This window comes from Pygocentrus nattereri, chromosome 18 (genome assembly GCF_015220715.1).
Source record: "Pygocentrus nattereri isolate fPygNat1 chromosome 18, fPygNat1.pri, whole genome shotgun sequence".
NCBI classification, from domain to species: domain Eukaryota; kingdom Metazoa; phylum Chordata; class Actinopteri; order Characiformes; family Serrasalmidae; genus Pygocentrus; species Pygocentrus nattereri.
In genome coordinates this window covers 18,291,638-18,308,603 of record NC_051228.1, presented here as the reverse complement: position 1 = coordinate 18,308,603, position 16,966 = coordinate 18,291,638, and the positions used below count along the sequence as shown (strand labels likewise).

General features: G+C 39.5%; 2 protein-coding genes and 1 long non-coding RNA gene across 5 annotated transcripts in view; 1 reads left to right on the top strand and 2 right to left on the bottom strand.

The window, feature by feature from the left end:
• Positions 1-2,215: 2,215 nt before the first annotated feature.
• On the bottom strand, positions 2,216-7,247 carry pbdc1 (polysaccharide biosynthesis domain containing 1). The gene is made up of 6 exons (XM_017719495.2): positions 7,202-7,247; positions 5,631-5,696; positions 5,455-5,514; positions 4,794-4,934; positions 4,570-4,681; positions 2,216-3,184 (listed from the first exon to the last, which is right to left on the bottom strand). The coding sequence occupies exons 1-6, from the start codon at positions 7,229-7,231 to the stop codon at positions 3,072-3,074; spliced, it is 522 nt and encodes a 173-aa protein (XP_017574984.1). The 5' UTR covers positions 7,232-7,247; the 3' UTR covers positions 2,216-3,071.
• A 1,982-nt stretch (positions 7,248-9,229) lies between these two features.
• On the bottom strand, positions 9,230-10,423 carry LOC119266001. Its single transcript, XR_005131810.1, has 3 exons — positions 10,319-10,423; positions 9,599-9,729; positions 9,230-9,393 (listed from the first exon to the last, which is right to left on the bottom strand). It is a non-coding gene; the product is annotated as an uncharacterized LOC119266001 (long non-coding RNA).
• Positions 10,394-16,966, top strand: part of dmtn (dematin actin binding protein) — a 39,811-nt gene continuing 33,238 nt past the window's right edge. For 2 of the 3 annotated variants that reach the window (XM_037547425.1, XM_017719482.2), the window contains exon 1: positions 10,394-10,510. The gene's annotated coding sequence lies outside the window, so the exon portion shown is untranslated. Of the gene's footprint in view, positions 10,511-10,680; positions 10,819-16,966 lie in introns of those variants that run through there. The other variant, XM_017719483.2, reaches the window with a different exon arrangement.

The following is a 16,966-nucleotide window of genomic DNA, read 5'->3' as shown; positions in this document are numbered from 1 at the left end:
CTGTGAATAATTCTCACTCAGCATTTCACACCAAACCACTCCAAAAGACTTTATTCACGTCTTAACCATTTAATTGTGCAGAAATGTTGAAAATCCTCTCTAAACAACAAATCACAGTTTGAGGCCAGTATGTGAGGACTTAGGCGTGCAGATAGCACCATGCTAATTAGCTTCCATTTCTTAGCTAATTAGCCTCCTAGCTCCTGTGCTAAAACCAAAAGAAGCATCAAACATGTCCAGGCTGATTTGGGGGGGGACGCTGTAAATTTGTATTACAGAAAACTCTCTTTAACACAGGCCAGCCCAGCTGAAGTTGAGCAGTTCGGTCATTGCCGTGTCAGAGAGGGTAACCACTAAATTGCCAAATTGTGCAAAACTCCAGCCCTAGCGGACCACAGTTTGAAGTAAAACTGTCCATCCCAGAAGGGAGAAGTTATCAGCATCCCAAGTGTACGATTTCATTCCGAAACATTGATCTCTACCCTTTAGCCCCTGAAGGTGTCTATTCGTGGAATGTGATTTAGATAAACTGACTCATGGTTGTAGTGAAGTTGCTCAACTCGGAGCTTTTCGTCAACTTTGTTTGCCCTGACGTTTTTTAAATCTTCACAGGCTTCCAGTAAATCGTGGCTTTGTCGTCGAGCTGGCGTTGTTTGGTAGCGAAGCCTGTAGGATGTAGCCGTGTACTTTTTACGAAGAACCTGGTACTTCCGTCATGACAGCAGGAGCCCATCACCCCTGCCGGTTGCCTCTAGCTTTACCCCCCCCCCCCCTCCCCCTCCCCTTATTCTACCCCCCACTTTTTAAAATCAGTTTATTTTTTTCCCCTCTGATGAATTCCAATTTGTTTTTCTTTTAAATAACAAGAAAATATTGCATCAGAACTATGGTAGATTTAAAAACCAGAATCAGAAAGGAATATTTTAGCAACTTGTGCTACTCTCAACAGATGTTGCTGCTAACTGTTTGTGAAGAAACTAGCTCATCTCTTTAACCATGTCCAAAACTCATGGATGTTCATTTAAGTTCCTTTTCTTTCCTCTTCCTGGTTCCCTGATGTGAATGTGTCTGTTTGGCGACTGTGTGTTGAGTCCTTTGAGTGATAAGGTAGCTGGTTGAATTGTTTGGATGTCTGCTACATATAGTGTAAGCATTGTGACTGCAAAATAAACGTCATTGGTTTGTAATAATGTCTATTTTTCATGAAATTATGCCATTGATGATGAACAGCAGTGGGGGAGAGGGAGAGGGAGGGGGGGGTGCAAGGATTTAAAGTTGCCTTGCATGTACAGTCATGCAAATTTGAGCAGGTCAAATTACATGTTGATTTTTCTAAGTGAAAGTTAACATCCTCTACAAAATTTTTCTGCAAAATAGTAATTTACTAAGTTGAATCAAAATATATAATGTACCATAATTTTTACACAGGCTATATTGTTTTCTACCCCCAATGTGTTAAATTCAGTAAATAAAGAGTAGTTGTATATTAAAATGTGCACAGGTATGTTCTCGGAGGATGTGTTAACTTCTTTTCACTAAGAAAATCAACAAAACTTAATTTTACTCCTCACCCATATTTATGTGCATATTTCACTTTTTAAATTTGGCCCATTTGTGGTTTTCACAGTTCAGATGTAATCAGCACAGAACCATTACTTTGTGAAGTTTCTTTACATTTTAAAAAGATGTTTCAAATGTAACAATTACAAAAGTGGATCTCAGTTTAAAGATTCTTTAGAGAACCAAGTGGTTCTTTTTATGTGTTTTTTGTTCCAAAGAAAACCTTTCTAGTGCATATATTTTGAAGCATACTGGGGCAGTCATGGGCTGGAGGTTAGGGAACCAGCCTCGTGACCAGAAGGTCACCAGTTCGATCCCCAGACAGCACATGACTGAGGTGTCCTTGAGCAAGACACCTAACCCCAAGCTGCTCCCTGGGCACTGCGAATTGGGCTGCCCGCCGCTCCGGGCAAGTGTGCTCACCGCCCCTAGTATGTGTGTGTGTGTGTGTGTGCTCACTAGAGCGTATGTGGTGTTTCACTTCACGGATGGGTTAAATGCGGAGGTGAAATTTCCCCGTTGTGGGACTAATAAGGGTCTCTTAATCTTAATATAGAAATTTCCTCTGCTTTTATAGACAACATCCATTACACTGTTCTAAAATTGCAACTGAAAGTATGGATGATGTAAAACTTAAAAAATAATACAGACAGTATTTGGGGTCTGAATATTGATTATTTGTTACAAAAACAAGACATTTGTCAAAAACGGAATCAAAATGCTTCCCTACTGAATAATGGTTACAACTTAAATACAAATACTGAGGCATTTCTTTATGCAATTTATTGTCCACATATGCCTGAAGTTCTTCCTGTAAAAGAGTGAATTCCTCATTGTATAGGAACTGATCTGTCCAGGCTCTGCCCATAAATGCCTTTTTTGTAGCTACTGATGTGAGGCTGAACCAGCTGTAGGGAATGCTGGGAGAAATCTCATTCAACCTAATACGAAAATCACAAAACAGTCATATATACACTTCAAATAATGTGTTCAGGTACAAGTTTTGTAGTCTTTTTTGTGTAATCACTGTTTTTAGGGATAAACAACTGAGGCTAAACAGAACATTTACCAGCTTCAGCTGTTTTTAGTGTTGCTAGCAAGCAAAGTTAATATTGCCATCTACACTGTTACAGCTCTAAATGTAGGTATTGTGATATAAACTGAGTCTGTTCTACAGTTTCTCATTAGGCTGAATGAATAACTGACTCTAAATGTAGGTGTTGTGATATAAACCGAGTCTGTTCTACAGTTTCTCATTAGGCTGAATGAATAACTGACTCTAAATGTAGGTATTGTGATATAAACAGTCTGTTCTACAGTTTCTCAGTAGTTTCAGGAGGCTGAATGGGATTTTTACCAGCGTTCTGTAAAGCATGTCCAACCTCACAACAGTAGCTATGAAAGAACACATTTGTGGGTGGAGCTTGCACAGGACAGATGAATCATGGGGACATCAGACTGGCCCAAAGCACCAACATGAACAAGGCCACTGAAGTGTAATGCTGTGAGAGCTAAGACTGCTCTTTCTTCTGCCGTTTTGTCTTCGCGCTTGTGTTGTAGACGACACTGTTGTAGCCTTCTCTGTTTCTGGCGATCTCGATGGCGAAAAACTGGATTCTGGTGGCTGAAATAGAAATCGTGGCTTTTATTCTTCATGGTTCAGATGATGGTAATTGTGCATTATATTTATTTATCCCCCTCCAACCAAAGTGATGTCCTCTCCTTGCTCTGGTGCAGAGACAAACGCATGATATGTAGATTTAGTTCATACCCTGCACCTTTATAATGAGCGTTACAGGAATATTCTATATTTTACAACCTAATCTCCATCTGCTGCATCTTTAGCACATTTACATTTCATTGTGCATTCACAGTCCTTCCTTATACATAAATGTTTTATTTTGTAAAACAACATTAAATATCTACAGGTGGGTACAACAGTTCTTCTAGGGTTCTTTAGTAATGTGTTTATGGTTCTATACTAAACACAAAGAGCTCTTTGCATTGTGAAAGGATTCTTCAGATTGTTGGAAAATGTGCAACAGATGGTTTCATATAGAACCTTTTTAAGTGTTCTATATTACACCTAAAAGGTTTCTTCTACTGTGACAAGCCTGACCTTGTATTAAAAGGGTTCTATACAAAACCATCAACAGCACATTCCATCAATCTGAAGATCCATTTCATGATGCAAAGAGGCGTTTAAATCATAAAGAGGGTTCTTTGGGAGTTCACGATTCTATACAGAACCATTTTCTTTACTAAAGCATAGTGAATAGCAGAATGTATAGTGCCAACAGTAAAGTTTCGTGGAGGAGGGATGATGGGCTGGGGCTGTTTTTCAGGATTTGGGCCCCTTAGTTCCAGTGTAGGGTGATGTTAATGTTACAGCACAGAAAGACATTTTACACAATTATATGCTTCCAGATTTGGGGAGGAGCCTTTTCTATTCCAGAATGACTAAGCCCTTGTGTACAAAGCGAGCTCCATAAAGGCATAGTTTGACCAGTTTGATGAGGAGGAACTCCAATGACCTGCACACAGCCCTGACCTCAACCCCACTGAACATCTTTGTGATGAACTAGAACGTTGATTGTGAGCCAGGCCCTCTCATCCAACATCAGTGTCTGACCTCATAAATGATCTTTCGACTGAACGGGCACAAATTTCAACACAGACTCACTCCAAAACCTTATGGAAAGCTTTCCAGAAGAGTGGAGGCTGTTATAGCCACAAAGTGGGGAGGACTCCCCATTAATGCACATTGTTTTGGAATTGGATGTGCAACAAGCTTGTATAGGTGTAATGTCTACATACTTTTGGCCATATAGTGTATATCTAATGTTTTATGACTGGGAAAAGATATACAGACTTTGTTTTGGTGCTTTTACCCCAAATTCACTACCAGGCTAACACTTTACATAATGTTCAACTGAAAAACACGCCTCAAATTTGAATGAATTACCAGAAATTAAGGGCCTTAATTGTAGAAGTTGTGCAGCATCATACCAAATATCGTGTTCTCCTCTGTGTAGTCCTTCTCACAGTCCAAACGTAATAATGTGCCATAGTTAAAGTCTTCCACAAGGTGTTCAAAATGGTTGCAAAACGGTCTCCATTTCTGCAAGACATACATAACACCCATCTGTCTCCTTAATAGCAGTATTGATCCAAATGTTACACCTGACACAAATGTTTTTTTTTTTTGTTTGTTTTTTTAAGTGTAAACAAACCTCTTTAGCTTCAGGTGACTTGAGAAGTTCTGCATCCAGAATCTTAATATCAAAGTCAGGAAAGTCTTCCCTGAATTTAGTGTAGATCATGTCATCAGATTTTGTTAGCTTAAGAAATTTGGGGTCCACAGAGGAGATGAGCTGAAAAAGGAGGAAATATATAAAAAAACACATACATACATACATCCTGGCCACTCAATCAGAAACCTTTCCCTCACTAGACGTACAGTTAGGGACTGTAGCTCATCTGTTGGTGTACAGTTTGTGTTAGCCTTGCTCTCGTTTTTCATCACCAGTCAGTTTCTGACCACAGAGATGGGGTAGAGGACTGTTAAACACTGCAGCCATAGATGGATAACAGTCTAACTTTACACTAGCACAGGAGGGATTTCCGATAATGTGGCCACATACTGGAAGTTTAAGGCAGGGGCTTCTGATAAAGTGACCATATAGCAGAAACACAAGGCACGGGTTTCCAATAAAGTGGCCATGTAGCTGAGATGCAAGGCAAGGGTTTCCGATAAAGTGGCCACTGAAATGCAAGGTAGCCGTTTCCAACACAGTAGCCAGGGAGCAGAAACACAAGGAAGTGGTTTCTAATAGTGGACAGTGAGTAACCATGTTTTGCCAAGCAAACCTGGAAGTATTTAAATCCCCTTACATTGAAGTAAACCTCTGCGTGGTTGTAGGCTTTCATAGCCCACATCACCTCCAGCTGAGCCTGGATAAACAAATATGAATACAAATCATAAACAGCCTAAGAGAAAAAGTCTAGACTCATGCACTAATGACGCTAAATGAAGAAGCTGTAAATACAGAAATCCGTCTAACACTCACATCATTGCCGTAGGCCTCTGCTGGGAGGGAGAGCGCATGTGCTGCGGCTGTGGCGCCTTCCACACCCTGAAAATCGGTATTCAGTAATAGTCAGATAAATATCAAACAGTCATCATAAGTCACAATGAAACAGATTAACATAATACCATCCATTGGTTTCTAGCTAGCATAGCCTTTTCTGTGTGGTTTGGTTATTATGAGGCAAAAATTGTGGTTATTTCTGTGTGACAAACCCTTTCATGCTTCAACGGTGTTAAAATATCAGCCTTACTATTTTAGCAGTACTTCTTAATGTCTTATCGGTGGTCATTTAGAAAGAGTCTTATTCTGGAACCCTAAATTTTGAGTGGCTCTGTTTCTGAAAACAGTGAAACACCTTAAATAATTTTCTGTGGTCATGGCAGCTGCGTGATGTCACTTAAAGGTGCTTCCTGCTAAACTGATGTTCCTTTAATTGATTCTCTAGACGCTGCCTGTGGGAAAATTTGTTTACTCCATCTTTTAAATAGAATAATGAGGCAGTCACTGTTTTAGAAAGCAGTTACCTCGTTACGGCACCATACAGTGTACTGGAATTACTCTGTGGACAGAATATTTCACAGGAGAGAGTTTTTTGAGGGTTTTTTGCTGCAATAACTGAATAATAACTAATTAAATAAGGGAAGTTTGCAAAACTTTTTTCTTTGTCTAAATGTAAATTGTAACTTTTGCACCACCAGAAACTGCACCTCATCTTTTCTGGCACCAACAATATACCAAAAAGTCACCAAATATATTGATGAGAAAATCTGTCTTTCTTATGTTATATTAACATGTTTGTATACAAACAAAGCCATAAAGCTGCCAATGCATAAAATCCAACATTTTCATATGATGGTCAAGACCTTGACTTCGTTTACTTCTTTTTCTTTTATGTGTAAGTATTTCTCTTGTTCTTGCTGTTCTTGGTTCTATATAGAAACATTAGCACCCAAAGAACCCCTTTATTAAAGGATTCTTTGCATGGTGAAATGGTTCAGAGAATGTGTTGTATATGGTTCTACCTTTTAGAACATCAAAACAATAGCAGACTTTTTGGTGCCATTTTACGTTTCTACATAAAATCATTGTCTTTGCTGAAGAACACTTGAAGAATCATCTTTCACATTATTGTGTGTGTGTGTGTGTGTGTGTGTGTGTACAGACAGACAGATAGTAGTTAAACAGTGAAACGCCCGTATTTTAGCATTACCGAATCATGACATTCACGGTGAAGATGCATTAAATGGTTTAGCTACATAACGGCGATCTAAACATGTGGCTAACGGCGATAAAGCTCCTCAAAATATGCAGTAATATGTGAGAAGACGGGAACTGCCGCTGTTCATCTCGTTAAAGCGGACTGGTGTTCAGGCTTAGAGCCACATGCTCCGCCACATGCTCCACCAGCCTCAGCTCAGTTACTCATTTCTCAGAGAAAATTAGATCTTCTACTAAACAGATGACATTTATCTGTTGTCTGCTTTGCTGTGCCGCTGTCCAGCGCGCTGACAGACACGTTTAAATAGCATAAAATTCAATAACTTTCATACCAGAGATGCGAGAACATCCCCCGTGTCCATATTGATGCCTCTTATTACCCGGATGTGATTCGTAAACGGCGTCTTAAAGGGCCAGACGCGTTTGGAACGTCTCAGGCGGAGAATCGCCGCTTCCTGATTGGTTAGCATTACTGCTCCTGAGAGCTGATTGGTTAGCATTACTGCTCCTGAGTGCTGATTGGTTAGCATTACTGCTACTGAGAGCTGATTGGTTAGCATTACTGCTACTGATAGCTGATTGGTTAGCATTACTGCTACTGATAGCTGATTGGTTAGCATTACTGCTCCTGAGAGCTGATTGGTTAGCATTACAGCTCCTGAGTGCTGATTGGTTAGCATTACTGCTCCTGAGTGCTGATTGGTTAGCATTACTGCTACTGAGTGCTGATTGGTTAGCATTACTGCTACTGAGTGCTGATTGGTTAGCATTACTGCTCCTGAGAGCTGATTGGTTAGCATTACTGCTCCTGAGAGCTGATTGGTTAGCATTACTGCTCCTGAGTGCTGATTGGTTAGCATTACTGTTCCTGAGTGCTGATTGGTTAGCATTACAGCTCCTGAGTGCTGATTGGTTAGCATTACTGCTCCTGAGTGCTGATTGGTTAGCATTACTGCTACTGAGTGCTGATTGGTTAGCATTACTGCTACTGAGTGCTGATTGGTTAGCATTACTGCTACTGAGTGCTGATTGGTTAGCATTACTGCTCCTGAGAGCTGATTGGTTAGCATTACTGCTACTGAGAGCTGATTGGTTAGCATTACTGCTACTGATAGCTGATTGGTTAGCATTACTGCTACTGAGTGCTGATTGGTTAGCATTACTGCTCCTGAGTGCTGATTGGTTAGCATTACTGCTCCTGAGTGCTGATTGGTTAGCATTACTGCTACTGAGTGCTGATTGGTTAGCATTACTGCTACTGAGAGCTGATTGGTTAGCATTACTGCTACTGAGAGCTGATTGGTTAGCATTACTGCTCCTGAGAGCTGATTGGTTAGCATTACTGCTACTGAGAGCTGATTGGTTAGCATTACTGCTCCTGAGAGCTGATTGGTTAGCATTACTGCTACTGAGAGCTGATTGGTTAGCATTACTGCTACTGAGAGCTGATTGGTTAGCATTACTTTTCTCCAGATCACTATTTCTGTTTGTCGTTTTGGGTTCAGTAGCTTCGCCCACTTCATTATTGATTACCTTCCCATTACACAGCAATGCTAAAAATACAGCTGACTGCCCATCATTCAATATGTAATGGAATGGCGCTCATTCGTAACGCCTTTTACAGCGAATTCATGTAGAAAACAGTACATTTAAAAGGCCAATATACATTTCTAAACAGATTCTCCTATAGGCCCTCCAATCTGGCTCTGCTCCGTTTTCATAGTACCTTAGCTTCATAGTATTCAGGTAGCATTTACTCATGGCTGGGTTAGCCTCACTGAGAGCTTTGAACTTGATGTCCAAAAAATGTGTAAATAACTGTCTTGTCTGGCTGATAAGTGCCTTTATTTTTGTTGTTGATAGCTGTGGAGCCTTTAGCTGCACATCTAATCTGATATGTAGTCATACATGCACACATATCATAAAGCACAAACATGTGCTATGTGCATATGAACAAGTATCAAATATGGGACATTTATGCATAACTAAAGGACCGTATATATGTGTCTGATAGGTGGGTGAAAACATATATATATACTGTATGTCTGATATACATAGAAGGATCATTCATATACGTCAGACCTGGATCATGTGTGATACAAACACATTTTACTTTTTTAAAGCAAAAAATCTAAATGAAATACACCCGCAAATATAACATGAAGCTGCTATATATATGATATATATAATATATGCCATCCATACAGGAATAAATATGTTTTATACAGTGTATGTTTGTATATCACGTAACATATATCTCACATATATATTGGAATGACATATATAACTTGGATATGAGAAAAATCTATATATGCTAATATATACCACATATTTGAAATCCAATTTTGTCATATATCAGATTTCCACATGACACACTACTTATAAACAGCCTTGAAAGCTCATCTGAGAGCTCGTTCCTCCGCAGGCCCATCTCACGAACTTCAGCTTTCTGCAAGTGCTCTTGAACTGGGACGGTACTTGTGACGTCTGCAGCCGAGAAAGGCGACATTCGAAGGCTGCTGCCCTGCAAATGTGACACAGCCCACATCAGTGCGCCCCTGGCCTAATGACGTATAGATGGCGCCCGCAAGCCCCCAGTTTGAACACAGAGGACATGAGAAGTGGGACACCCTTCATAAGAGTTCTTCAGATATGGATCTTGAATACAGTTTTCAGCCCTGGAAAAATCCAAAAATCAAGACTTGGGAACGGGATTCAAGGTGACTTACAGCGTGCGCCGATTGGGACAGGGCCTGGTGTCAAATGGGCTTCTGCTGCCCTCTTGTGGCTGGAAGTGGATCTGTTCTTCATCACCATCTTCATATTTGTGTTTTCATGATTTGGAAATGAATAAAAACCTCTGTTGGGAGAACATTGCATCACTACTTTAGCGACATATTAAATGTCTTTATGTTAATATTCTAGTTTTACTTCATGCACAGAGGAAAACTCTATGAGGTTATTTATTAAGCACATCCTGATATAAAAGCAGGCATTTTTCAACTAAACGTCAGAATTGTTCACAGTGGTGGTGATAGGAACCAGACGTCCACCTCTAAAAGCTCCCTCACAGAAAGTTACTATATGAGATGGTTATGAATTCACTGCCTGATGTCTGAGACATTTTAAGATAGTTTTGATAAGATTTCAGCCTTACATCGATTCATGGTCGAGGGATACACTTATGCAGGATGTTGTGAGGCAAAATAGATAAAAAAATAAAAAATCAGATTTTCCACTATTTTCCCATCAGCAACATTCCTTATAAAAACTCAGAAGAAACGTGTAGGTCCACTGGTGGTTTTGGGTTGTAAATAAAATGGCTATATTTGTGTTGCAGTCATGGTGACACCTGGTTCCTATCACCACCACTGTAAGGAAACAGTAGTCGGTACGTTTCTCACAAAATGAACCACATAATATAAACCAGAGTGAATGACTATGTTCACATCTCAGCCATTCATTTCTGCAGAGGTTCTGAAATGTCGGTGGAGTTCTCCTTTAACGCCTCGCGCCATGGGTTAATCCCTCGACGCTTCCTCCATCCAGTAGCAGCAGCAGCAGCAGCAGCGGCGCGCCGTCCCCGCAGTGGAGCTTTAAAGCTGCGCTGTGAAGGAGAGAGGAGACCGAGCTCGGTGGAGGTGAGCTTTTGTCTGATATTCGGGCCTTTCTGCTCTGTTTGAGCTGCTGCGCATCACAGTGACCTACCGAAGCATCTGCGTTTGATGCGGCGTTGACGCTCATCACGCGCCCAAATCCTGCATACAGCCTCCTTTGGGCTTCGTGTTCTGGCTGTACTGTACACGGAGCGGTCGTGCCGCGCGCAGCGCTGCTCTGCAGGTGTTCATTTCACGGGAGAACGCGTGCGGAGGCGCGTGCTCTACAGGCCGTTAACCTTCAGCGCGAGCGGGATGCCCAGATTAACACGGAGAACCTTCCTCGAGCTCGCGTGCGTTTATTTGTTTGCTTGTTTGTTTGTTTGTCTTATTTACTGATGGTTGCGGTCACTGTCGTTTTGAGGTACATTTATATTCTGCGCACCCTTAAAAGATGGCCCTTCAAAAACCAATGGCTCTATTTAGAACCACGGGTTCGGTCCAGATCCGTTCGCGTGCTTCAGGTGGATGAAGAACGTGTTGCTTATGGATCTATACACCAACAAAAAGGGTTCTGATGTTACTTAACACTGGAATAGTAGGAGAACCCCTTTGGTTCCCCATTTCAGAGAGAACCATTTCACCGTGAACCAAAGAGCCATTTGAATATGCTGTTCTATATAGAACTCAGGAATTTAAGCAGAACTGCTGCCTTTGCTAAAGAACCCTTGAACCTGAAGCCTGCATGCGTTTATTTGTGTTTGTTGTTTATGGTTGTTGTCAGTGTTTGTTTATTTTCTGTTCACCCTTATAAAAGACGGTTCTTCAGCAGCAGAGGTTCTATTTAGAACCCCGAGTTTTGTATGGCACTATTTGAATGCTTGGTTCTTTAGTTCTTCAGATGAATGGAAAGCGTGTTGTGTTTGGGTTCCATACAGCACCCAAAAGGATTCTGCTGTTGACATTGGAACTGTAGGAGAACCATTTTGGTTCCTGTAGAATCATATGTAACTTGTTCTCAGCCCTTATCTATCTAAAGAACTATTTCACCATGAACCAGATCCATGTAAGCATGAAAATGGTTCTACATAAACCTTGCAGGTCTAAACAGAACCACTGCCTTTACTAAAGAACCCCTGAACCTCAGTCTAGCCGGTGTGTGTTTATTTGTTTGGATTGTTTTTATTTACGGTTGCGTTCGATGTTGTTTGGAGGTGCATTCGTATTTTGTACGCCCTTAAAAAGACGGTTCTTCAAAAGCAATGGTTCTACTTATATTTCCATTTCCATTTAGAAGTCATGGTTCTAAGCAGAACCACTGCCTTTACTAAAGAGCCCTTGATCCTTAATCTAGCCTGCCCACATGTGTTTGGGTTTTTATGTATGGTTGCGTTCAGGGTTGTTTAGTGGTGCGTTTACTTTCTGGACACCCTGAGTTCAGTATATAAGCATTTGTATGCTTAAATATTTCTTTGGTTCTTGGTGAAATGGTTCTTCAGATTGATGGAGAATGTATTGTACATGGTTTTGTATAGCACTATAAAGGGTTCTGCTGTTGTTGCTTACATCGGGACAGTAAGGGAACGCTTTTTGGTTCCCTATAGAACCATATACAACCTGTTCTCATCAGATTGGTGTGGTGAATATCAGTTGCACCTTGAACCAAAGAGCCATTTAAGCATGCAGATGGTTCTATATAGAACTCACAGTTGTAAACAGAACCACTGCCTTTACTATAAAGAACTCTAAAGAACCATCTCTTTTAAGTGGGATTCAGTGTAAAGGCCACCATGACTGCTGATATCATAATAACTGGGCTGTGCAGTTAAAGCTCTCAGGTCTAAACGGCCTGTTTGGTGTGCAGAACTGCGCAGCTGTGCTTTCCTGCCATAAGCAGCAGGAAATGTTGAGGAATGTGTTGGTGCTGATGGAGGCTTCGTTATTCTTGCAGACGTTGTTATTTATGTCTTGTCCTATTGTGTTTGTGCGCTCAGTGAGCCACATAGGCTAAGCCTGCTAGGCTTTATCAGATGTGGTTATTTATCAGGTGCATTTCGCTGCTCCAAAATAGTAACTTTACAGGAGAAGGAGAAAGCACACTTTACTTTTCATATAAGTCAACGGAGCCAGACATGTTTCCAGATAATTTTGTGCTGTTTTGTTTTTTGGGTTTTTTTGTCCATTCTGTCCAATTTGTCCATTTTGTCCAAATTGAAATTTACACACAGGCATTACATTTGACAATTTACACAAACAGCCATTTTCAAATGATATCAAACACTGAAAATCAACACAGCGGCAATTGAAATGAATACAGTTTCATAGTAGATACTGAATAATTCATAGTAGATATTGAATAATTAATAGTAGGTGCTGAATAATTCATACTGGATGCTGAATAATTAATAGTTGATACTGAATAATTCATAGTAGATATTGAATAATTAATAGTAGGTAGTGAATAATTCATAGTGGATGCTGAATAATTAATAGTTGATACGGAATAATTCATAGTAGATATTGAATAATTAATAGTAGGTGCTGAATAATTCATAGTGGATGCTGAATAATTAATAGCTGATACTGAATAATTCATAGTAGATATTGAATAATTAATAGTAGGTGCTGAATAATTCATAGTGGATGCTGAATAATTAATAATTGATACTGAATAATTCATAGTAGATATTGAATAATTAATAGTAGGTAGTGAATAATTCATAGTGGATGCTGAATAACTAATAATTGATACTGAATAATTCATAGTAGATATTGAATAATTAATAGTAGGTGCTGAATAATTCATACTGGATGCTGAATAATTAATAGTTGATACTGAATAATTCATAGTAGATATTGAATAATTAATAGTAGGTAGTGAATAATTCATAGTGGATGCTGAAAAATTAATAGTTGATACGGAATAATTCATAGTAGATATTGAATAATTCATAGTGGATGCTGAATAATTAATAGTTGATACTGAATAATTCATAGTAGATATTGAATAATTAATAGTAGGTAGTGAATAATTCATAGTGGATGCTGAATAATTAATAGTTGATACTGAATAATTCATAGTGTAGACCCTGAATAAGTCATAGTAGACCCTCAACAATTCATGGTAGATATTGAATGAATTATAATAGTTATTGTATAAGTTGTAGTAGTGACTAATTAATAGTCAGTATTGAATAATTCATAGTACACACTCACTAATATGGCTTTAGAAAAATAACTGAACAATAAGCCAGAAATAGTCGATGTGTTCAGAGCTTTCTTAGCCACTTTTAATCCTGTTTTTTTTTGTATTTAGTCATAAATTTATATGTAAACTATGCCACAGTACACTGTTCTGAGTGTATTGTGGATATCACCAGTGTCCAGCTGCGTGTTTGATCACAGAGAGATGATTAGTCCTGTTTAATTAGATTTAGCGTATGATATTCTGAATAGTAATTATTTTGAAAGTGATTTATCAAAATATAACCCATATCGAGTACTGTGGAAATGTATTAAAGTATCGGGATGCTGTGTTTTTGCCATATCGTCTGCCCCTGCCTGTCTCGAACAACTGTGTGTGAGTGGCTGCTGGACGGAGCTGAACTGCATTAGTGATTTAATCACTGGAACGCTAAACTGATTGGGCAAATCCATTAGTCCGGCCTTTCTGTGGTCTGAACAGGTCTTAATGGTGAGTGCAGTTGTCACAGTGAGACTACCGGACAATGTCAGCCTCTGGCCCAAGCATGTGCATGAGGCTCGTGCGTACAGGAAGGAGCAGAGGGTGATACGAGATAAGGAGCACTGTTCAAAGCACGAGGACAGCGGGAAGACTGAGCTCGGGGGGTGGGGGGTGCGGGTTGGGGGTGGTTAATATATATACAGCACTGTGCAAAAGTCAGAGACCACCCTTTACTTATTTATGCCCACTCAAAAATGACTCGTAAGTACGAAGCATTCAGGAGCAAAGCAGAAAATTACATAGAAGCCTCAACAACTAAATCTACTATCAGCTGTTTGAGTGTTCAGTATGTCACTCTACCTTTATTCAAGACTCACTTTCAGCTTCTCACAGAATCTGCAGACACACCTCCACAGCTCAGTCTTAGTAGCTGGTTGATCATTTTCTGAATGTGATCAAACACATTCAGTGATGCTGAGGTCTGGACTCTGGGCTGGTCAGTCCATTGTTCAGCTTCTTTGTTTGATGTGTCCATCTCCTTATCTTAGGCGTCTTGACAGGTATACATCCTTCCAGACCCATAGCACTGAGTTGTCTTCTCACAGTGGAAGGATGAAAGCTTTAAGTGCTGTTTATCTGATGGGGACAGTTATGGTGTCTAACAGGTCTTCCAGGTGGTTGTTAGGAAGCACATTTTCTCTGTAGCTTTTAGTCATTTCAGTTTGCCTGAAGGTAAAAGGTTTTACCTTCCTCCTTCTTTATGCAAGTTAATTATTTTATATGTGACACAGACATATCTCCAGAAAATAAAGAACATGTACTTATTGGACATTTCAAGTGCAAACTAAATGAATGAAGTTTGGACATTTGCACAGTACTGTATGTATAAAAATAGCCTGAATTGCAGAAGCAGTGTCTACCACTTTCTTTAAAAAGATGGTTCTTGAGGGGTTCTTTAGTGAAGAAAATGGTCCGGTATAGAACCATGAACACTCAAAGAACCCCTTGCATGAGTAAAATGTTCTTTGCATGGTGAAATGGTTCATCAGGTGGTTGGAAATTCTGCTGTAGATGGTTCTGTATAGAACCTTTTTGAAACGGGTTCTATATAGCAATAAAATAATTCTGCTGTGGTTACAATAGCAAGGTTTTAACAGTAGAAGACCCTTTCTTGGTGTTTGTTGATTCTTCATGCAAAGAACCTTTTAATCTTGCAAAGGATTTGTGGAGTGTTCATCGTTCTATATAGAACCATTTTCTTTATTAATGAACCGTCTTGGTTAAGAGTGACGTAGTCAAGTCTGTTAGAGATACTGAACAAGTCCGCACAGTTTGAGGTGAGTGAGTGATGATTTAGCCAAGCAGTTAGCACCATGATAAATGGTGGTATAAGCTTTCATTCCTTGTTAGCTACATCAGCCTCATAGCTACTCTATACTATAGAAGCAAAATTGGGACACCAAACATTTCGTGGCTGATCAACTGCATTTGTGGTAAAGGAAGGAAAGTTGGAGGAGTCTGAAGTTGTGGCTAAACTATCGCTTTATAGTTATTCACATACAGAAAGACGTAAAACCCCCACCAAGACAGGAATATACAGCCGTAACTTGTGCTGTGTGTGTTTTGAAATGCGGAAGGTTCTCTCCATGGGGAAAACTGCAGTAAAGTCATTGTTCTGATGACAAAAGCCCTGAAAGACTTCAAAGCAGGTTCTCAGCAGTAGGGGGGATTTGTGTGTTTACAGAGGCGCTCCAGTGGGCTGTGCGGTTTCTGATGCAGACAGCAATATAGACGACTAGTGCAGCGCTCTTTAGCATGTTTTTTTCTTCTAACACAGCGCATTAAGCCACAGGTGTGAGACTTACCTGATCAGCTGAATCACAGATAGGACACTTTATCCTCTGAGTGGTGAGCCACATATGTGTGTGTCTGTGTATGTATGTATGTATGTAGGTATGTATGTATTTATTTATTTATTTAAATATACATGTCCTGGGCAAATGAAATTAAATAGGCTTCATGTTGGAGAATACAAGATTTATTTATCAAAATTTGAACAAGAAATTCAGAGGGTTGTAGATTTTATAACCGATTTTACAAAGCTTCACAAATGTTCAATCTTCTGATACTGCCGGTCATCCAGATCCCTCTGCCCTGCACAGACATCCTTCCTCTTTGAATTTTTTTTGTGCCATGTACAAATCTGCTTTACAGTTGGTGCATTTTTAATGAATTTTCTCAAAAATGCATGCTGCACACACAAAATGCCTTTTCATTTCTAGTGAACACCAGTTAAAAAAGTAAGCTTGGTTAGTTTTTACACATTTTGTTAAAATTTGAGTCCATCTGAGGGAGAATTGGATATGTTAGACTGAAATCGTGTCATTTTTTAATACGTATTATGTATATACAGGGTGTCTCAAAAAAATATAAGTATAAAAATAAAATATAAGTGTGTATATATATATATATATATATATATATATATATATATATATATATATATGGGTATTTAATAAAAACTAAAACTATTACTTTTCAGAAAGTAAAAATAAAAGTTAAACTGTTAATGCACCTTTCTAAAAATGAAAAACCAAGTGAAAAAAAAATGTATGAAAATTTCCAAACTACAATATGAAAACCCTGTTATAGATTATAATGAAGTTCTTGACCTTGTTGTTGAGAAGCGTGCAGTGCTCAAGGGTCTCCGGTGTCGGTCCCAGAGGATCAAATGGGGCATCTCCACAGCGATGCCTCCAGCATCCCAGGGCCTGGAGGATTCTAACCAATCGGAATGGAGTGGAGCGTTGCCCGGG